The sequence below is a fragment of the Penicillium riverlandense genome (genome assembly GCF_028828495.1).
Source record: "Penicillium riverlandense strain IBT 135883 chromosome Unknown utg000003l_segment0_segment0, whole genome shotgun sequence".
NCBI classification, from domain to species: domain Eukaryota; kingdom Fungi; phylum Ascomycota; class Eurotiomycetes; order Eurotiales; family Aspergillaceae; genus Penicillium; species Penicillium riverlandense.
Window position 1 is genome coordinate 3,104,537 of NW_026643196.1, and position 17,086 is coordinate 3,121,622.

At 54.1% G+C, this 17,086-nt stretch overlaps 7 protein-coding genes across 7 annotated transcripts; 3 read left to right on the top strand and 4 right to left on the bottom strand.

The window, feature by feature from the left end:
• Positions 1–103: 103 nt before the first annotated feature.
• On the bottom strand, positions 104–1,860 carry N7474_004916 (Zn(II)2Cys6 transcription factor domain-containing protein; the record flags this gene model as incomplete). The annotated part of the gene is made up of 2 exons (XM_057196331.1): positions 104–1,721; positions 1,781–1,860. The coding sequence occupies 2 exons, from the start codon at positions 1,858–1,860 to the stop codon at positions 104–106; spliced, it is 1,698 nt and encodes a 565-aa protein (XP_057053727.1).
• Positions 1,861–3,556: 1,696 nt separating this feature from the next.
• On the top strand, positions 3,557–3,855 carry N7474_004917 (uncharacterized protein; the record flags this gene model as incomplete). Its single annotated transcript, XM_057196332.1, has 2 exons — positions 3,557–3,751; positions 3,808–3,855. 2 exons carry the CDS (start codon positions 3,557–3,559, stop codon positions 3,853–3,855), a joined length of 243 nt encoding a protein of 80 aa, XP_057053728.1.
• Positions 3,856–4,106: 251 nt separating this feature from the next.
• N7474_004918 (glycoside hydrolase family 1 protein) lies at positions 4,107–5,758 on the bottom strand (the record flags this gene model as incomplete). Its single annotated transcript, XM_057196333.1, has 4 exons — positions 4,107–4,248; positions 4,321–4,906; positions 4,965–5,437; positions 5,505–5,758. The coding sequence occupies 4 exons, from the start codon at positions 5,756–5,758 to the stop codon at positions 4,107–4,109; spliced, it is 1,455 nt and encodes a 484-aa protein (XP_057053729.1).
• Positions 5,759–6,210: 452 nt separating this feature from the next.
• On the bottom strand, positions 6,211–8,592 carry N7474_004919 (Kelch motif domain protein; the record flags this gene model as incomplete). Its single annotated transcript, XM_057196334.1, has 3 exons — positions 6,211–8,030; positions 8,090–8,176; positions 8,238–8,592. The coding sequence occupies 3 exons, from the start codon at positions 8,590–8,592 to the stop codon at positions 6,211–6,213; spliced, it is 2,262 nt and encodes a 753-aa protein (XP_057053730.1).
• Positions 8,593–9,016: 424 nt separating this feature from the next.
• N7474_004920 (WD40 repeat domain-containing protein) lies at positions 9,017–10,843 on the top strand (the record flags this gene model as incomplete). Its single annotated transcript, XM_057196335.1, has 1 exon — positions 9,017–10,843. One exon carries the CDS (start codon positions 9,017–9,019, stop codon positions 10,841–10,843), a length of 1,827 nt encoding a protein of 608 aa, XP_057053731.1.
• Positions 10,844–11,443: 600 nt separating this feature from the next.
• On the top strand, positions 11,444–13,060 carry N7474_004921 (transcription initiation factor IIA large subunit; the record flags this gene model as incomplete). The annotated part of the gene is made up of 4 exons (XM_057196336.1): positions 11,444–11,461; positions 11,613–11,714; positions 11,973–12,967; positions 13,021–13,060. The coding sequence occupies 4 exons, from the start codon at positions 11,444–11,446 to the stop codon at positions 13,058–13,060; spliced, it is 1,155 nt and encodes a 384-aa protein (XP_057053732.1).
• A 1,667-nt stretch (positions 13,061–14,727) lies between these two features.
• On the bottom strand, positions 14,728–16,602 carry N7474_004922 (zinc-coordinating transcription factor SFP1; the record flags this gene model as incomplete). Its single annotated transcript, XM_057196337.1, has 3 exons — positions 14,728–15,039; positions 15,093–16,260; positions 16,289–16,602. 3 exons carry the CDS (start codon positions 16,600–16,602, stop codon positions 14,728–14,730), a joined length of 1,794 nt encoding a protein of 597 aa, XP_057053733.1.
• Positions 16,603–17,086: the final 484 nt, after the last annotated feature.

Sequence of the window (17,086 nt, forward strand, 5' to 3'; positions counted from 1 at the left end):
CGGTATGCAGCAGAATGTCACCGCTGCGAACATCTTTGCGCGCGTTACAGTTTCAATGAACCCGTTCATGACATGACTTTCTTTATGAACTTGGTTTAGCTCACTACCAAATGGGCACATTTTCCCAAGTTAAGCGCCAAGTGTCGTGCTCTGGGTAGTGCTTGCCCCTGCAAAATCTCAAGACAAGTCGATCCGAACTCCGATTCCAGTTTCGAAATTCACCCTCAAGCCATTCCGCAAATATATCTGCGGGAAAGCCATGCGGGGGACCATTTCGTGGTTTAAAGACACCAGCAGTGATAATGCGAGCCTCCTCCGGAATACGACTTGATAGCGGTGCCGAACTATCATCATAAGCTGTTGAGCCTGTAATGCGTAGTGACGCACTGTATTCCTCTTCTAGGTTCATAATGGCCTCTGCTAACAGTGCAACTGGCGTACACTTGAAGAAAGACTGGACCTTTGGCGATTGGCGCAGCAGATGCAATGCTCTCCGTCGAATGATCGGATCACGGCACCGCAATGCGGTCAAGTAAAGCGGAAGACCAACTCCCATTTCAAACGTAAAAGGAGGCTGAGAGCCGTCAGGTCCCGCCGAGGTGCTGAGAATGAGGCTGGCTTGCTCGACGATCATTTGGAAAGTGGGTAGATGGACGTCGTAGCTAAGAGGACTGCATGTCAAGCAAGTTGACACGAATATAGATGCAGAGGCATGATATATAAGAAGAAGGGGTTCGGTGGTAGTGGGTGGTCGTGGTGGTGTTGCAGGTTCGCGATGGATGGTCTGAATCAAGTTGGTGTATGCGTGGAGCCAGTGATCGAGACGAGCTTGGAGATTTTGTTGTCTAGTAAGAAATTCAGGGTGCACTCGAGAATCACTAGCGACAGCCACGATATGCAAGTATGTCTCGCGCTCGAAGAGCATTGCTTCTGCAGAGAGAGCGACAATGGCTAGCCGAGCCGAGTCCAGAGAGGTAAATCCCTGGCCCATGTGGCTTCCCGCAAATGTGAGAATCTCGCTGGCCGGCGTTCCAGAGATAGTGAGGGCAATGGTGTTCAGACGCATAAATAGAGGAATTATAGTGTTTTCGAGGAGAGCGGCCTTGGTAGCAGATGCTGAAAAATGAGCATTGGTCCGTAGGTCCTGAATGAGACTCACGCCCTGCCAGTAGAGCTGGAGAGCTTCCTCCAAACGCCCCTGGACGATCTCTATGCTGATAAATAGCACACAGCTAATCAGGGCTATGTAGGGGTCTGCAGTGCCGCGCTCAATCTGCTCGTGAATGGTAGACATCGAACGCGAGTACCATATCAAAGCATCTTTCTGGTTCTGAGCGAGTGTGAGAGAGCCGTTTTGTTGCTGTCTCAAAAACGTGAAGTCTGGGCACTGGGCTGGACTTTCAAACAGGGCGCTGACGGAGATCATTGCGTCCCACACAGCAGGCTCGCTGCGGCAGATCTGGGGGACCACGCTTGTCCAAAAATCCACATCCATTCCCCCGGCAAGAAACTGCGCAGCATGCTGAAAATAGTACTCAAATGCGCGACGCTCCCGCCGTCCTGAATTCGGAGACAAAGACAGAGTGCGGGTTACAATCAGAGAGGACTGGGTCAAGGGAGCCGAAGGAGATGTGTCTCCGCCGTCATACTCGCATCTGCGCCCAGTGGATGAGCAGCGGAGACAGACTGGCTTCTCCTCTCCGCACTTAACTCTCCGAATTCTGTGTTTGGGTTTAGTTTTGGATGAGAAACGATCTTGGGCCATCCGATATAGGCTTACTTGCAGGTTTTGCATCCGGACCGCGACTTGGAAGCCCCGACGCGGCGGCTGGTTGGAAGACGTGGCTGGTCCAGGGACATGTCGCATCTACATCTCCCCGTGTTATCGATGCATGAGTTCCTGGCTGTGCGGGGAGTGCAGCACGGCAAAGGTTGCAGCCTGAGGGTCGTGAGATCCCCGTCAACTCCACTGGACGATCAATATTGATGCCTAATCAACCAGGCATTAATTGGAGTATAGAAGGCAGACTGATTCCATCGGCAGCTCTCCCTTCGTTTTTCCTTCCCTCCGTAGTCTTAAGTTCTGTGACCGAATATGTGCACCACAAGATACCGTAAGCTGTGACTATGACTTGGAAAAATTATAGTATACTGTCTATTTCTCCAGTTATCGTGGGTGCAACTTCAGCGACATCAATGCATGTTTTGCCCCTTAATTACTGTTAAGGCTTGTTTTCCTCGCGGCCTCAGGTGACAGTGTCTCGGCCACTGTATCTATTTGCTACCAAAGCTGCAGGCAAGCATCGTATCTCTCGTTTCTCTCTCTTTCTTCCTTCCGGATTTCGTCTCCCATCTCTCCTTCCAACCCTCCCTCTGTGCTCCATCCAACGACATACCGTCTTTTCAACCGTTTATGATGGAGACCTCCAATTACTCTGCCCTATCTGTTCAAGAGTCCAGATGAGATGCACATCTATCTCCGTGCCGACGCAAGTTGGCGTCGCATGCTGACCCACCAACCGCCTTTGCTTACTACTGGATATATCTTTGCTTTTCGTTTTCGCGACAAAGAATGCACAGGGCCTGACCCAACCCATGATCCTGGTCTGCAAGTGGGGATGCTGTTCGAATGGGTGCTGTCGGCGCGGGATCCGTTTTGCTCTTTCAGGTTCATGCTTGGGACCTCTTCGTCGGCTATAAACAAAAAGGGGGAGAGGGAGCAGTACGATATTCCTTTTGATCGGCGGGAGAGCACAGGTGTCACGAGCGATACAAGAGCCACAGAGAGAATGGTAGAGAGATGGCCTACCACGGAGGATATTCGGGTGATTTATCTGCAGTATGGCTGGACTAAGTCCGCGATGCCCGCGGAAGATCAGGAAGGGGGAACTGTGAAGAATTACAAGGGCATGGTGAGAGCGAGAGTGGCTCCAGACTCTGACAGGATGTATATTGCTTTTCATTGAATGTTAATTAAGCTTGAATCAATGAGAAATGCTCCCACAATGAGTCAAGAAGCAGATATCCACATGAAATGGTCAACTGTCTGAGAATTTCTACGTCATGCCGCATATGGTATGTACCGGAAATTAATTCAAAGCGTGTAAAGTTAAGGAATTCAGCTCCTCGTCACCAGAGCCAGAGTCATCAGGGACCTGCTTGCATACCTGACTATGGATTGTCGTGGGACCGACCTATGAAATCAAGACCCAGTGAAACCAGGGCGCGAAACCTCCTCGACCGGCTGATCAGTCACGAATTTAGAATACGCTCCAGCTCTAGATAGAGCCGAAGGAATTCTCCTTCAAGAAGGCTACCGTCATTTTGCTCGGCACAACGTCATCCTCCGAGGTGATCGTCGCATAGCATACAGATCAACATTCCTCAGCCAAAGAGTGATTTGTGACTTCGTTATCTAGGAGATAGGATGGGATTCCCGCCTAGCTATAAAGAGCTCCTTCGGTCTCGTCTGCATCATTTCCATCTATCCAAGTTCACTACATTTGCTATCATACCAAACCACTTTTTACCTCAAATTCACCACTCTCCCGCCAACATGCACTACATTCTGGCTCTCCTGGCTATCCCTTTCGTGGCAGCCACCACGCTGACCGCACCGATGTCTGCCGCCTCATGCAGCTCCTCGGGCAACAAGCAAGTCTGCTGTGACGGCGTCGCTAACTGCCTTGTTCAAGTCATCGGCGATACCTGCAGTGCTAATGCTTATTGCTGCAAGACTGATGCCGAATCGGTAGGATTGGTTTCTTTTTTTTCCTTGTTATATGCCGGAAGCTAACACTCATTTAGGGCAATGGGATCAACCTTGACCTCCTGAACTGCGTCAAGTTGCTTTAAGAGGTTGTCGTGTTTTTACACAGGAGTTCGGTGGATCCAGCTTTTTAATGGATGATGTTGAGGAATTCTGGTCGGGGATCTGCCTTGGGGGAGTCTGTCTTCGAACCATTGAAGAGGCATGCTAGGGAGGCTGTTGTTGTTTCTAGGCCATGAATTTACAAATGGATCATCTATTTCGGTACTGCCAAATTCATTCAGTAGCCTGCACATCCGTTAAATGACATTGCCCAAATTTAACGCCGCTGAATGCCTCAGGCCTTCTTCTCAATGAGCCTATCAAAGATCTGTCCAATGGCCTTGGCGCTCTTCTTAGGAACTCTCTTCTGGTTGTGTTCATAGTCGATATAGGTGACGCCAAAGCGAGTCTCATAGCCCTCGGCCCATTCGAAGTTACTATTTGAATACATGATCAGCCATCTAGTCCGTAAAATCCAAGAGCAGAAAGGAAGCGAAGAAAACACATACTCCATCAAACTCCAGGCCATATATGCCCGCACATTGACCCCGTCCAGGGTATAGGCATCAGCCATGGCCCCGATATAGTCCTTGAAATACTGCACGCGGAAGTCATCCTCGAGCAACTGGTCCATCGGCAAATCATTTTCGCCGAGGATACTTGTCCCGTTCTCCGTGACATAGATCTTGGGATATCCGTAGCGGTCACTGAGCCACTTGAGCAGCTTGCGGAACCCAATGGCGCACGGCCGCAGCCACGGCGACTGGGTGATGGGCCCAATGCTGTGCCCGTTTTTGTCCTCGAGCAGCAGCTCCAAGTTCCCGGCCACATCAGTGGGATCAGGCTCCCCTGTTCCGGCGCGGATGTAGTTCGCACAGTAGTGGTTCATCCCGTAGAAGTCGTTGCTGCCGTGCACGAGGGCTAGGTCCTCGGGTGTCCAGGACGGCAGGCGGGAGCCGAGTTGCTTGATCATGCTGTCGGGGTATTTGCCGTGGTAGATGGGATCGCCGAACCAGGAGATGGCGAACTCGATCTTGCGGTCGCAGGCTTCCACGTCAGCTGGGTTTTCAGGGTCCCAGGGCTCGGCCCAGTCGCCTTTATATATCATGCATCAGTTAGCCGCAACTCTCAAAAGGATATTCTTTCCACCTACCATTTAGCGTAATGCCAATCTCACCACCATCCCGTGCCTTGAACTCATCCCGATATATCTTCACAGCAGCTCCATGCGCAACGAGGAGATTATGCCCGACGATCCACGGCTCAGTCGAGCCATCACCGACAGGGTTCTTGGATCGATCACTCGTCCGGCCGGGGGCGTGAGCGCCGACGTTATAACCGAGCACGCTGCTACACCAGGGCTCATTGAAGGTAACCCAGTGCTTGACTTTCGAACCGAAGGCTTCGAACACCACGCGAGCGTAGCGCGCATAATCAGCAACGAATTCGTCCTTGTTCAGCAGGCCGCCGTAGCGCTTTTCTAGCTCATCGGGGAGATCCCAGTGATAGAGTGTGACCATTGGCGTGATCCCGGCTGCGATCAAGTCGTCGATGAATGTCTGGTAATGTTGCAGGCCTGTTTCGTTCACGGGGTCGTTGCGGCCTCCGAGGGGGATGATTCGTGACCTAATTGTTAAACCGGATCAGCAACTGTTTTTATTTCCAATTGACCAAAGCCAGAGTGGAAGTGTACCATGACAGTGAAAACCGATACGCCTTCGCACCACAAGTCTTCAACAGTTCAATATCCTCGTGAGTGCGATGGTACGAATCGCAGGCCACCTCGCCGGTCCCGCCGCCTGCGACCTTGCCGGGGATTTTCGAGAATGTATCCCAGATGGAAGGTAGGCGACCATCTTCATTCGCGGCGCCTTCAATCTGATAACTAGCTGTCGCAAAGCCCCAGACAAAGTCAGACGGAAGACTAGATTGGGGTATGGAGCCCATGGTGCTGATTGAGTAGCGCTTCGCTGTAGACACGAAACATTTTCCCAGCGGTCCGCGATTATTTATACTTCATTGTCTCCTTTCCTTTTGTGGAACGACCGTTGCCCCTTAGGGCTGGGTGGATGAGCAAGTTCAAGAGCTTCCTGATCGTGACAGGACCTCTCTCCGCGATCCGGAGCAGACGCCGCGTCGAGAGCGTTGCGCGGCTCCACCACCGGGGAGTTAACCAGATGGGTCGAGGGGCACAGCCTGGCGGGGATCCGCTCTGGACGGGCCGGATTCCGAACCGATAAGGAAAATGATACGGTTAAAAAAAAGCGCATTCTAGATGATAATGACAAACTCCCAAGATCAAAAAAGTAACAGCCTATAGCTCTAAGATGGTTGGTAAATCCTGCCAAGACACCCCAGCCCTTGTCCAACTCCGGTCTATGCGTGATCAATTCGTCGATTCATGAGAGTTCCATTCCTTCTTCGTCGTCCAACTCGTCCAGATCATCCGTCGCAGACCCCAGACGTAACTGCGAGCGTTTCACATCTCGGTCACCCAGGCCCTCCGCCATCTCCAGTTCTGGGCCCGCAATGATGCGGCCCTCCGTGTCCACCACCTCGCACAGTTGGATCAAGCTCTGGTGGCTCAGGGACTTGAAGCCGTCTGTCCGCACCACACGACCCCAGTGTGTCAGACAGAATTGGGCGGCTCGGCGCATCAGCCACTGCTCATTCGTCCGCCCTGCGCGCTCCCAGACAATCGCGGCATTCTCAACGTCGATCTCGCGACTCAGCCGGTTGACACACAGGAGGCGGAGTTTCGGCATGTCGTAGAGGTTGGCCATGACCAACATTCCAGCCACGTCGACAACGTCGGAGCAGTATTCCGGGTGTCCGGCAATGCTGTCTGTGTAGAGGTAGTACAAGAAGGCGCGCACAACCGAGTAAGGCTCAGGGATGTGCATCCGCTTCGTGTGATACTCCGCCATCTGTGCAGAATACAGCCGTTTGAAGTGCGGCCACCGCAGCTGCAGGATGATCTTGTGGACATGGATGGGGGCAGATGTGGAGGGACCAGGTTCGACAAAGGTCGGCTGAACACGAGATGGGGAGGGGGACGGGGTATCGGCCATATCATCCGAACAGAAACCGTCATGATCATCGCGGACGGCAGTGATGACAAAATCAGTGCCGCTTCCTGCCTCAGGAGGTTGGTCGAAGACGGCAGAGAGGTCAGCTCCCAGCCCAGATAGTGATGAGGATCCAGAGGGATCGGATTGCCAAGAAGCATCCTTCTCGGGGGGTTCTGCCGACAAGTCGTTGCCTAGCAGTCCATACTTCTCCAAGTCGATGGAAAGTACCTCGCTCATGTGATTATCATCACCGCCCCCGGGCGCATTCCCAATGTCAAGGCTGCATCCCAGCAACCACGCCTTGGTCCCGCTCTCATTGACGGTACAATAGTGCCACCGGTAACCGGGGCGGAAGATCTCTTGTCCATCGGCCAGCCTCTGCCACCGCAGGGAGTTAAGTTCCAAGGCCGACAGATTGCAGTCATGCGACCGGACGGTTTCCGACGGTGTGATCAAATCGAGAAGAACCCCCGATGCATAGGACTGGAAGTGAGTACCTGAGAACAGGGCAGGTACGTGAGGCCCTGACTGGAATCGAAGACACGAGATGGACCCGGGAGCAATGGGCTTGCGGCGACCAATGCTGCGCACTTGAACGCTGCCAGAATTGGCGGCATAGCTTCCCGCGCGGCCGGTCAATGACTGCGATGGACTAGAAAGGGAGCCTGCGCTATGAGTAACGTTGTTTGCTGCGTCGAAGGAGTCCACGGTACCTTGGGAACTGTTGATTCCAGACAGAGACGGGGATCCTTTGAGGTCGAGCCAGTAGATATCGGTTGTCCGCTCCATGTTCGGTCCCAGTCCGCCGAAGATCCAGAGGCGATTGCCCCAAACCCACGCCGTGTGGTCGAATCGAGCGGTGAAACTCCATGTCCGAGACCAGGTCCAAGTGGTCAGATCCAGATAGGTCAGGTCGTCTAGGATGACATTGTTCTCGCCAGTCACTCCGCCCACGATGAACAGCTTGTCATCGTGGATCACCGCTGCATGGCGTGCCCGTCCCCGAGGGATGGACCCACGAATGTCCGGCTGGGCCCAGGTGGATGTGTTGAGGTCGAGGATGACCACGTCGGAGAGGTATTCGCGATGCTCATTTTCTCCTCCGAATACGATCAGCTTGTCACCTTGGTACAGCGTCGCCGTATGACCTGGAGAAGCACAGAGTCAGTTCTATCGATTGAATGCCAGAAGAGTGGGGCTGGCCTACCCATTCGCACTCCTGGAATGTCGCCGTAGTTGTCGACCAGTTCCCATCGCAGAGCGTTCAAGTCCAATTTGAGAACATGATTGTAGACTATAAATGGAGGCTCATTAGCAGCGGACCGGTTTCCGCAGTAGAAACACTGGAGACCAACCTTCGTCGGTGTACTGATCGAACCCTCCAAAGGCATAGATCTGATCATTGCTGCAGTACGTTACTGAGGCATTCACCAGGCATGCGGGAACATGACCCTGGGCCTTCCTGATGCTTGGGCGATAGTCCGCGCTGGCCCGGCGACCACCAGCCGGGCTGGCCGGCATCAGGTATGCGTCTTGTTCCATCCGAGAGGCCATCGAGGGGCTCCAGCCAGAGAGGATGGAGGCGGTGGTGGAAGATCCCGCTCGGGCGGAAGATAGTCCAGCGAGTGGGTCGGTGTGGACCTGCGAGAAGGATAAGGCGGTGCGGTGGGGGGTGGAAGGAGGAGAGGATGTAGAAGGAGAGTGCGCCATCAATCAATAATCAATGTAGGAAAATATGGACGGGACACCCCCACATTGTTAAGGGGAGGCTCACAAAGCGACCATCACCGTTTGGTTCCGTCATGGGCGAAAATCTTGATCGGGAAGGCGTAAGAGGCGGATCCAAAGTTGCTGACATACCATGTCCCGATCGGGATTAGCGTGGTTGGTGCTCACGGTAACCGTTGCCCGGGAGAAGCTTCATCTCTATACTCTCTATTTATTCGCCTTCGCCCCCTGCTCTGGCCTTCCTCCTGACCCTGAATTGTCTTCTTCTCTATCCTCCTTTATCCCCTACATCTTCTATACTCTCATCAATCACTGCCTGCTTTTTTTTCTTTGCATTCCATCGTCCTATCGCATGTACTTTTGTGCCTCGTGAGCGTCACCCTATAGTCGAGCAGTACCTGTCAGTATGGCAACTGCATCGATTTCCACCCCTGTGAAAAGCCATCATGGCCTCTTCTCCTCCAAGACTGCTGGCGGTCGCATGCCGCTGACACCCTCGCCTCGTGGCGCCTCGCCCTTCACTCCTCCTCGTCAGGTTGATGCAGGACGGAGCACATCTGGGCAGTCCGTCTACGGCGGTAACTTGTCCTCCTACTTTGCCAAGTCGGTCTCCAAGACCTCACGGACATACCGTGATTCCCCGAAGTCAAATATCGCCCGGACTCGCAAGTCGCCGAAGCACCTCGAACTGGGCGTTTCCGACTGGACTCTGACTGGCACTGGCGCCTCTTGCACACAATCTCCCTCCAAGGAGCGCGCACGTCGGGATCTTCCCACCCGGGCACGACCCAGCAAGACTACAGTCCGCATTTCTCACAACGCTGGTGATCGGTTTATTCCCAACCGGAATGCCAGTGAAGGTCTGGCCACCAATGGCACTGCAAAGCCGGACGAGAACCAACGTCCCAAGACCAGTGGTAGTGAGGGGTCTTCTGTGCTGGCCAGCGCAGCCAGCGCCTTTGACATTGGTGGCCGGGGATCCGACGAGGATCTCACTGCAGCTCTTGAGAACATGGGTCTGGATGACAATGAGCCATCATCGGCTTATTCTCGGCCCGCTCCCGATGCCGTTGCCTACGAGTCGTCGCTGGCAAACGCCTGCGGCGTGAACCTGAACACTCGCATCCTTGCCTTCAAGCCTCCGCCCCCAGAGTCATCCAAGCCCATTGATCTTCGTGCTCAGTACAACCGGCCCCTCAAGCCCGCCAAGTCTTCGGCTACGCAGTTCCGTCGTCGAGTGCAAACTGCCCCCGAGCGGGTTCTTGATGCCCCCGGGCTTGTGGATGACTACTACCTGAACCTTCTCGACTGGAGCTCTGGAAACCAGGTCGCTATCGGTCTGGAGCGAAATGTCTATGTCTGGTCTGCCGAGTCTGGGACCGTGAGCTCCCTGCTCGAGACTTCCCCCGACACATACGTCAGCAGCGTCAAGTGGAGCGGCGACGGTGCCTATGTTGGTGTTGGTCTGGGAACTGGTGAGGTTCAGATCTGGGACGTTGAGGAGGGCACCAAGCTCCGCAGCATGTACGGCCATGACTCCCGCGTTGGTGTGATGGGTTGGAACAAGCACACGCTGTCCACTGGCGCCCGCAGCGGTCTCGTGTTCAACCACGATGTACGCATTGCCGATCACAAGGTTGCCGAGCTCGTCTCCCACACCTCCGAGGTCTGCGGTCTGGAGTGGCGCTCCGACGGAGCCCAGCTCGCTACCGGTGGCAATGACAACCTTGTCAACATCTGGGATGCTCGCTCCCTCGCTGCCCCCAAGTTCACCAAGACCAACCACCGCGCTGCCGTCAAGGCCCTCAGCTGGTGCCCCTGGCAATTGAACCTGCTCGCCACCGGCGGTGGCTCCTACGATCGTCACATCCACTTCTGGAACACTACCACCGGTGCCCGCACCAACAGCATCGACACCGGCTCCCAGGTGACTAGCCTGCGGTGGAGCAACCACTACCGTGAGATCGTCAGCTCCAGCGGCTTCCCGGACAACTCGCTCAGCATCTGGAGCTACCCGACTCTGGTGCGCAACGTCGAGATCCCCGCCCACGAGACTCGTGTCTTGCACAGCAGCCTTAGCCCTGATGGCCAGATGCTGGCCACCGCCGCCGCAGATGAGAGCCTGAAGTTCTGGAAGGTGTTCGAGCGCAAGGCTGGCACCAGTGCCTCGGCTGCTCGGGAGGGTGGTGTTGGCAGCAAGGCCCAGATGACCAAGTCCATGACCATTCGGTAGATGTTGAAATGCATGGAGCCTTTTGGAAAGACCTACTAACTATTTTGGTTTTAATATTGTTTGGCCGGAGTTGAGGGAGTTGTTCATTGTACCTAGTTTTTCCGTAAGCTGGTTGTACAAATACCATTCTTACCGCTGCTATTCTTCTACTTCTTCTTTTCCTCCTCGCTATCTATCTATCCATCCTCTCTTCGCTGTGCCTCGTTGGTTATAGTTAGTGACTTGACCTTGGCAAGTGCTGACTAAGCCCCGGTCGCAGTCCTTCCATTTCGACCGCAGTCACGCAACTGTCCCTCTTCAACTCATCGGCCACTTCCTTCCCCGGCCGCCCATCGCTTGTTTTCCTCTCAGTTCTGTCCTTCTGTTTTTCTCATTTCGTTTCACCCCCATCATTGAAGAGTCTTCACACGCCAGTGGTTTGCTGTTGCGTCATCCGTGAGGTGCCGTGCCGATCGACTTGCGCTCCGCCTTGCCCGTTGCGACCGAAGGCCTCCTTTAACGCCTCGAACCGAGCCTGCAGAACTGTCAGGCCTTTCAAGATCACTCGCTTCGGCCTCCAGGAACTCCCCGGCGCTGCTCTGTGTGGTCCATCCCGTCATCATGTCCAACACTCAAGTGGTAAGTCCGGTCTCGCGACCACCCGCCTTACCCGGCCTGGCCGGAAAGGTTCCCTCGATGCTTCCTGCCCCTCTCGCTCTGGTGGAGCTGCTACTTTCTCTCGATCAAGAGATGCTGTGAGGTATTGGCTGACTCCAGATGGTTCACATAGGGACCGGTCTTCGAACGCGTCATTCAGGAAGTCTGCGATGCTTCCCAAGTCGATTTTGAGGAAAGTGGTGTCGACCAGCAGACACTTCATGACCTGAAAGAGGTAAGCAGAACATCTTTTCTTTTCCTTCTAAGTGTTCCCATCGTGGATCTGGGGATGGAATCACCCAAAGCGGGGGGCCAATCTGAGGGGTGCGGGAAGCGGCTGCTTATGGGTGCAACGGACCTGGTGCACAGCCTCTTTATACCGTTGGCCAGCCTTGTTGGCCCGCCAAGGACCGCCTCAACCCCCCCGGTCGATTATCTCCCCTAACCACTTTTTATCATGATCTTTGGCTTTTTGCTAACCCTCCGAAAATAGACCTGGCAAAAGAAGCTCTCTTCGGTCAACGTCGCCCACTTCCCTTGGGATCCTCCTCCACCACAGCCCGCTCCTCCTCAGTCCCAAAACTCCGTCCTCCCTGCCACGGCTACTGTACCGTCCAACGCTCCTCGCCCAAATCCTCCCCAGGTACAACAACATGTCCCCGCGTCGCTCCCGCCCGTGTCAGCTCCTGCAGCTGCCGCGAATATGGCCCAGATGCCACGCATCAAGACTGAGCCGGGATCCAACGGCCAGGTCGGTCTGCCTCCTCACATGAACAACCCCATGCCCGCGCACACACTCAACCCGCAGTCGGCTCGTGACCGCGCCGTCCACCAAATCCAGCAAAAGTACGGTGCCGCAGCCGCGACTTCCGTGAACCAAATGCAGAACCATCACCCCGGACCGATGGGCATGCCGGGCCAGATGCACCCGCACGCTCAATATGCCGCCAACGGACAGATGCCCGCGATCAAAACGGAACCGGGCTATCCTGCAACCACGCAGCCCAATATGGGACAGACTGACGGCGCAGATGATGCATTAGCAGACTGGAAAGCGGAGGTCGCTCGCCGGCGAGAGGCTGCCGCGGCACAGAACGGACAGGGAGATCGTCTTCTTCGTACACAGGTGAAGACGCGAATGCTCGAGATGGAGGCCGGTGGTCTTCTTCGTCCCCTGGATGAACACGAGGCCGACTCCTCTTCCCGCGCGGCTCGCCGCGCGTTGGCTGCAAACATGCCAGCCGAGGCGTCAGTGACTCCAAGCATTCCGGGACAGTTTGACGGTGCAGATGGCGAGGTTAAGGAAGAGGCAGACGAAGACGCCATCAATTCGGATCTGGATGACCCGGACGATCTAGTTGCCGGAGAACAGGACGACGATGAGCCAGATGGTCAGGTCATGCTGTGCACATACGACAAGGTCCAACGGGTCAAGAATAAGTGGAAGTGCACATTAAAGGACGGCATCTTGACCTCGGGCGGCAAGGAGTGAGTTTTTTCTTCCATTTTTTCTCATCACAATCATACTAACATTGGTTCAGATATGTCTTCCACAAAGGGCAGGGCGAGTTCGAGTGGTAGCCAACACATCTAACCCTTTTCTTTACCATCTTTCAACGTGCACTTCCTCCCATGTTGTTTGTGATGAGAAATTTTTCCTTCATCATCCCTCGTGTTCCACTGTACTACCTCTTTTTTTCTTTTCTCAGATATCCTCCCCGTGTGCTACAAATGCCTCCCTCTAAAGCTCTGAATGAGGCACCCATCCCCCCCAAAAATGGAAAACACTCTCCTGTGATTTCGGAACGACTGGTCCCAACAAACGAATCCTCTGTTGTCCTTGGTTGCTACCCGGGCACTTCTTTTTTCCACCCTTTCTTCTTTTCTCTACATGCCTTGCCTTTGTGATTACCGCGCCGCATCTCTTCTTCTTTCCTGGCCTTCTTGAAAGTTGAAAGTCAACCTGGCAAACGGCTTTTTCCCACCTGCTTGTCCCTTTTTCAAAGGGACTTGTCTTTATTTTGGCGCGTCGTCGCGCACCCTTATGATGATTGTGTACTAGAATGCAAGGTCGATCCACACCTAGGTCTTCAATGGATAACTATGAAATTGATTTGGAATGAGCCGTCCTCGTCCTCTATCAGAGTGCTAGAGTGTATTGTAGACGTGCGCCCTGAATACTATAGCACTTGCTACGTTGTACTTCGATAATATAGAGTGAGATATAGAATCAATCAAATGGGAAATAAAATGAGAAACAATAGACAAGAAAGCAAAGTGTATGAAAAGGACAAAGAATAAACCATATCTACACGATGTGACGCCGGAGTAAGTGAAAACCGTACTTTTTTGTTGTTTCTTTTGTCTTCTTCCTTGCAGAAGAAAGACAGCCAAGCCACCAACCCCGTCATCTTTCCGGGTCGTGTGGGTGCGAGGAAGGAGATCGAGCAATCAAGCAAGTCCTCCCCAGACCAGCCTCCCTCGCAGACCAATCAAATCCGTGGCCCATCATCATCAATCAGAATCTAATGTCGTCTCCTTTTTTTGGGTGCGGCGCTGCTGTGTTCGACAGAACTCTTGGGGCAGTCGCCTTTTCGGTGGGGTTTTGTTGTTGTTGTTGTTGTTGTTCAAGGGAGCAATGCAACAGAAAGGAAAGGGCAAAAATAGCCAACCCACGCAAAATGACAAAACATGAAAATCAGAGAAAGCACACATCGTATAAAACGAACAGAAGATGTTTAACCTCGCTTTCTTACTGGAGCCTGGCAGGTTGTGTCACAAGTTGTCGTGCGTGACTCCCCACCTAGTACAACAGTCCGGCGGGAGGTTGGCGTCTTCTAGACATAGATGACCAGAAGTATCTCCTTGTTCCAGGAGGAGCTCTATTACCAGAACCCAACGTGTGGTTCTGGAAAAGGAGAGATATCGAGCATAAGACAAAAGTGAAATGCCAGTGCTAGTAAGCCCATGTACCAATACCCAACACATGGATGGAAAAAGGAAGGCCAGAAACCAAAAATCCCCCAGAAACTCCGAGGACACCGGAACCAGTAAGTCATGAAATCGTGTGCGGGAGCGAGCCTTTGAAAGCAAGACAGAAGATAAGAAAAGAGAAAAACAAGCCGCGGCTTGTTTTCCCTTTTCGCGAGAGAAGAAAGAGGCCGTTGAGGTCATCGGTTGCGTCAGTCAAATTAGGTCGAAGAAGAAAAAAAGCAAAATTGGGTATGAGAAGAGATAGATGATAATCATCATAGAAGACCTTCTTCGCCGATCCCGGGGAGGCCAGCTCCAGCCACGTTGATGTTCTGTCCTTGCATCACACCGCCGCCTAGATTCAGATTACGACCTCCAAGCTGGAAGTCTGGGTTGCAGGGTGGGGAGTGCGACTTGTGGTACTTCAACCCGTTCAGGTTCTTGTACCGCTTGCCGCACACCTCGCACCGGTATGGCTTCTCTTTCTCCATGCCGAGGGTTCCGGGGTATGGAGTTGACGTCTCGGGGTTGACGATCGAGAAAGTGCCGTCGGCGTTATCGTGTAATTGCTGGTTGTTATGCCCGTGCTAGAAAACAGTGTTAATTGGAAAGAAGATTTAAGTGTTGGGCGAAAACCTACAGCTTTGTGGTACTTGAGACCATTCTGGTTCTTGTATGCCTTCTCACATCCGATGACAGGGCACCGGAATGGCTTGGGCTCCTCGTTGGGGAGGATTGTCGTGGTATCTGGAACACCGGCAGCCAGTTGCTGCTCCCGGATCCGTCGTGCAATATCGCTGTTGGGCCCGTACTGCGCTCCACTGAGCTTGAAGTGGGCGTTGGGAGAACCCATGCCGCCATTGGGGCTAAACAGTCGCTTGGCCGGCTCGTCGATGCAGAGATCGACCATATCGTTATTATTCCCCGAAAAGCGTCCGAACTGGCCTTGATTTTGGCCCATTCCGTTGTTCTGCATTGCCAAGTCGCCAAATCCACTGAGCATGCTTTCATCAATCTCTGCTGGTGTACCGGGTCCTGAGGAATCAGGCGTATGGCGGAATTGAGACGCTTGGAGGGGGTTGGCCATCAACGTAGGAGTGTTGACGGAAGAGACGGTCGGGTTGTTCTGCAGAGAAAGTGGGAGCCCGGATCCGATTGGCGTACCCGGTTGTGACGACTGGTTGAAGCCTTGAGGAGTCGGGAGCATGCCTAGATTTAGCTGGCTGCCCGGGTTAGAGTTGCCAAATCCGCCCTGTCCGCCGTCACGTAACTGGGGCGAGAACAACTGCGAGGTAGAGGCGTCACTGTCCCCCATAGGCTCGTCCAACTCCATGTCATCGATCGTGTCCAAATCCGCATGTTGGGGGGTGGATGGGTTCTGACTCTTGCGCATGTCCAACGTCCGGTCGGGCTGCATGCCGCGACCGTTGCCATGTTGCTGGCTCTGTTGCTGTGCGATCGCGGCGGCCGCTAGGGCAGCTCGATTTTCACCCTGGCTCGGCCGGTGCCCTTGGTTGGGCGACTTAGTGGCATGCGCTTCCTCGTAGTGTTGTAATAGGTCGTGGAGGGTCGGTAACGTCACACCGCAGCACGAAAAGTCCCGCATGAAGTTGGCCTCGAGTTTCGGCAGGTACGACGACGAGTGGAATGACGGCGACTGGAAGGTGAATGGTGACGTGCCGGTCATGATAATGCTAGACGGAAATTTCCGGTCAGTCTTTTTTTTCCCTGCCATGCGGTGCGACAGAAGGAAATGCACAAGACTTCCCCCGCCGCGCGCGCGATCTCGATCTGTTGGGCCACACTCACTCATCTCGTATCCAACTGCCGACAGACACACCACCCCAGCTCATTCCGCCCACCAGACTTCCTGCGAGCGACTCCCGGCGTCCTTTGTCGCGGGCCGATCCCGCCATGGAGATAGGTTTGGTACCATTGCCCCATTGCGTGGCGGCGCCGATGGAGTCCTTACGAGGAGGAGGGGCCTTAAACATCCCAAGTCCGCCACCGGGGTGATGGGATATGCTGCCGGTGCGCTCCCCAGTGCCCGCCTTTTGTAAAGCGGACGTCAGATTCGACGCCTGCTGGCCCGGTGGGGAGACCGACGTCGACTGGCGAGTGGCGATGTCAATCGGATTAGCGCCGGCCATGATGAAATTCTCTAGATGTTGAGTTCGCAAATCAGACAGGCGGTTTGCCGTGAATCGCAAAAGAAGCCCGTATTCCCCTATCCGATCTGCGCGACAACCTGAGGGAGGGGGGGTGCTGATGACAGACGATAGAGTGAGACGCTCTCTCGCTCACAGCGGTCGGGGGAGGAGCAAGTGAAGATGAGGAAAGGGTTCAGGCGACCACGAACAGCCCTTGAGAAAGATGGGCGGACTAAGTGGGCTGGCGTTTTTGGGCGGGTTTGGACCAGGGAGTCCACCTTCGGATGCTGGCCTATCCCGCTCTGGCTTGAAACCCGCGCACCTAGTCGAGGGAGGTGGCGTTGACGTTGATGTCTTGGATGTCTTCTAACCAAGACGAAGAGGGAGATGGAAAAGAACGAGAGAATGACAGAAAGGGACCGTCCAGCGTTGAGGAAGGGAAGTGTCGAGGGAGTAGAGTAGTGTAAGTGATGATCGGGGAGGC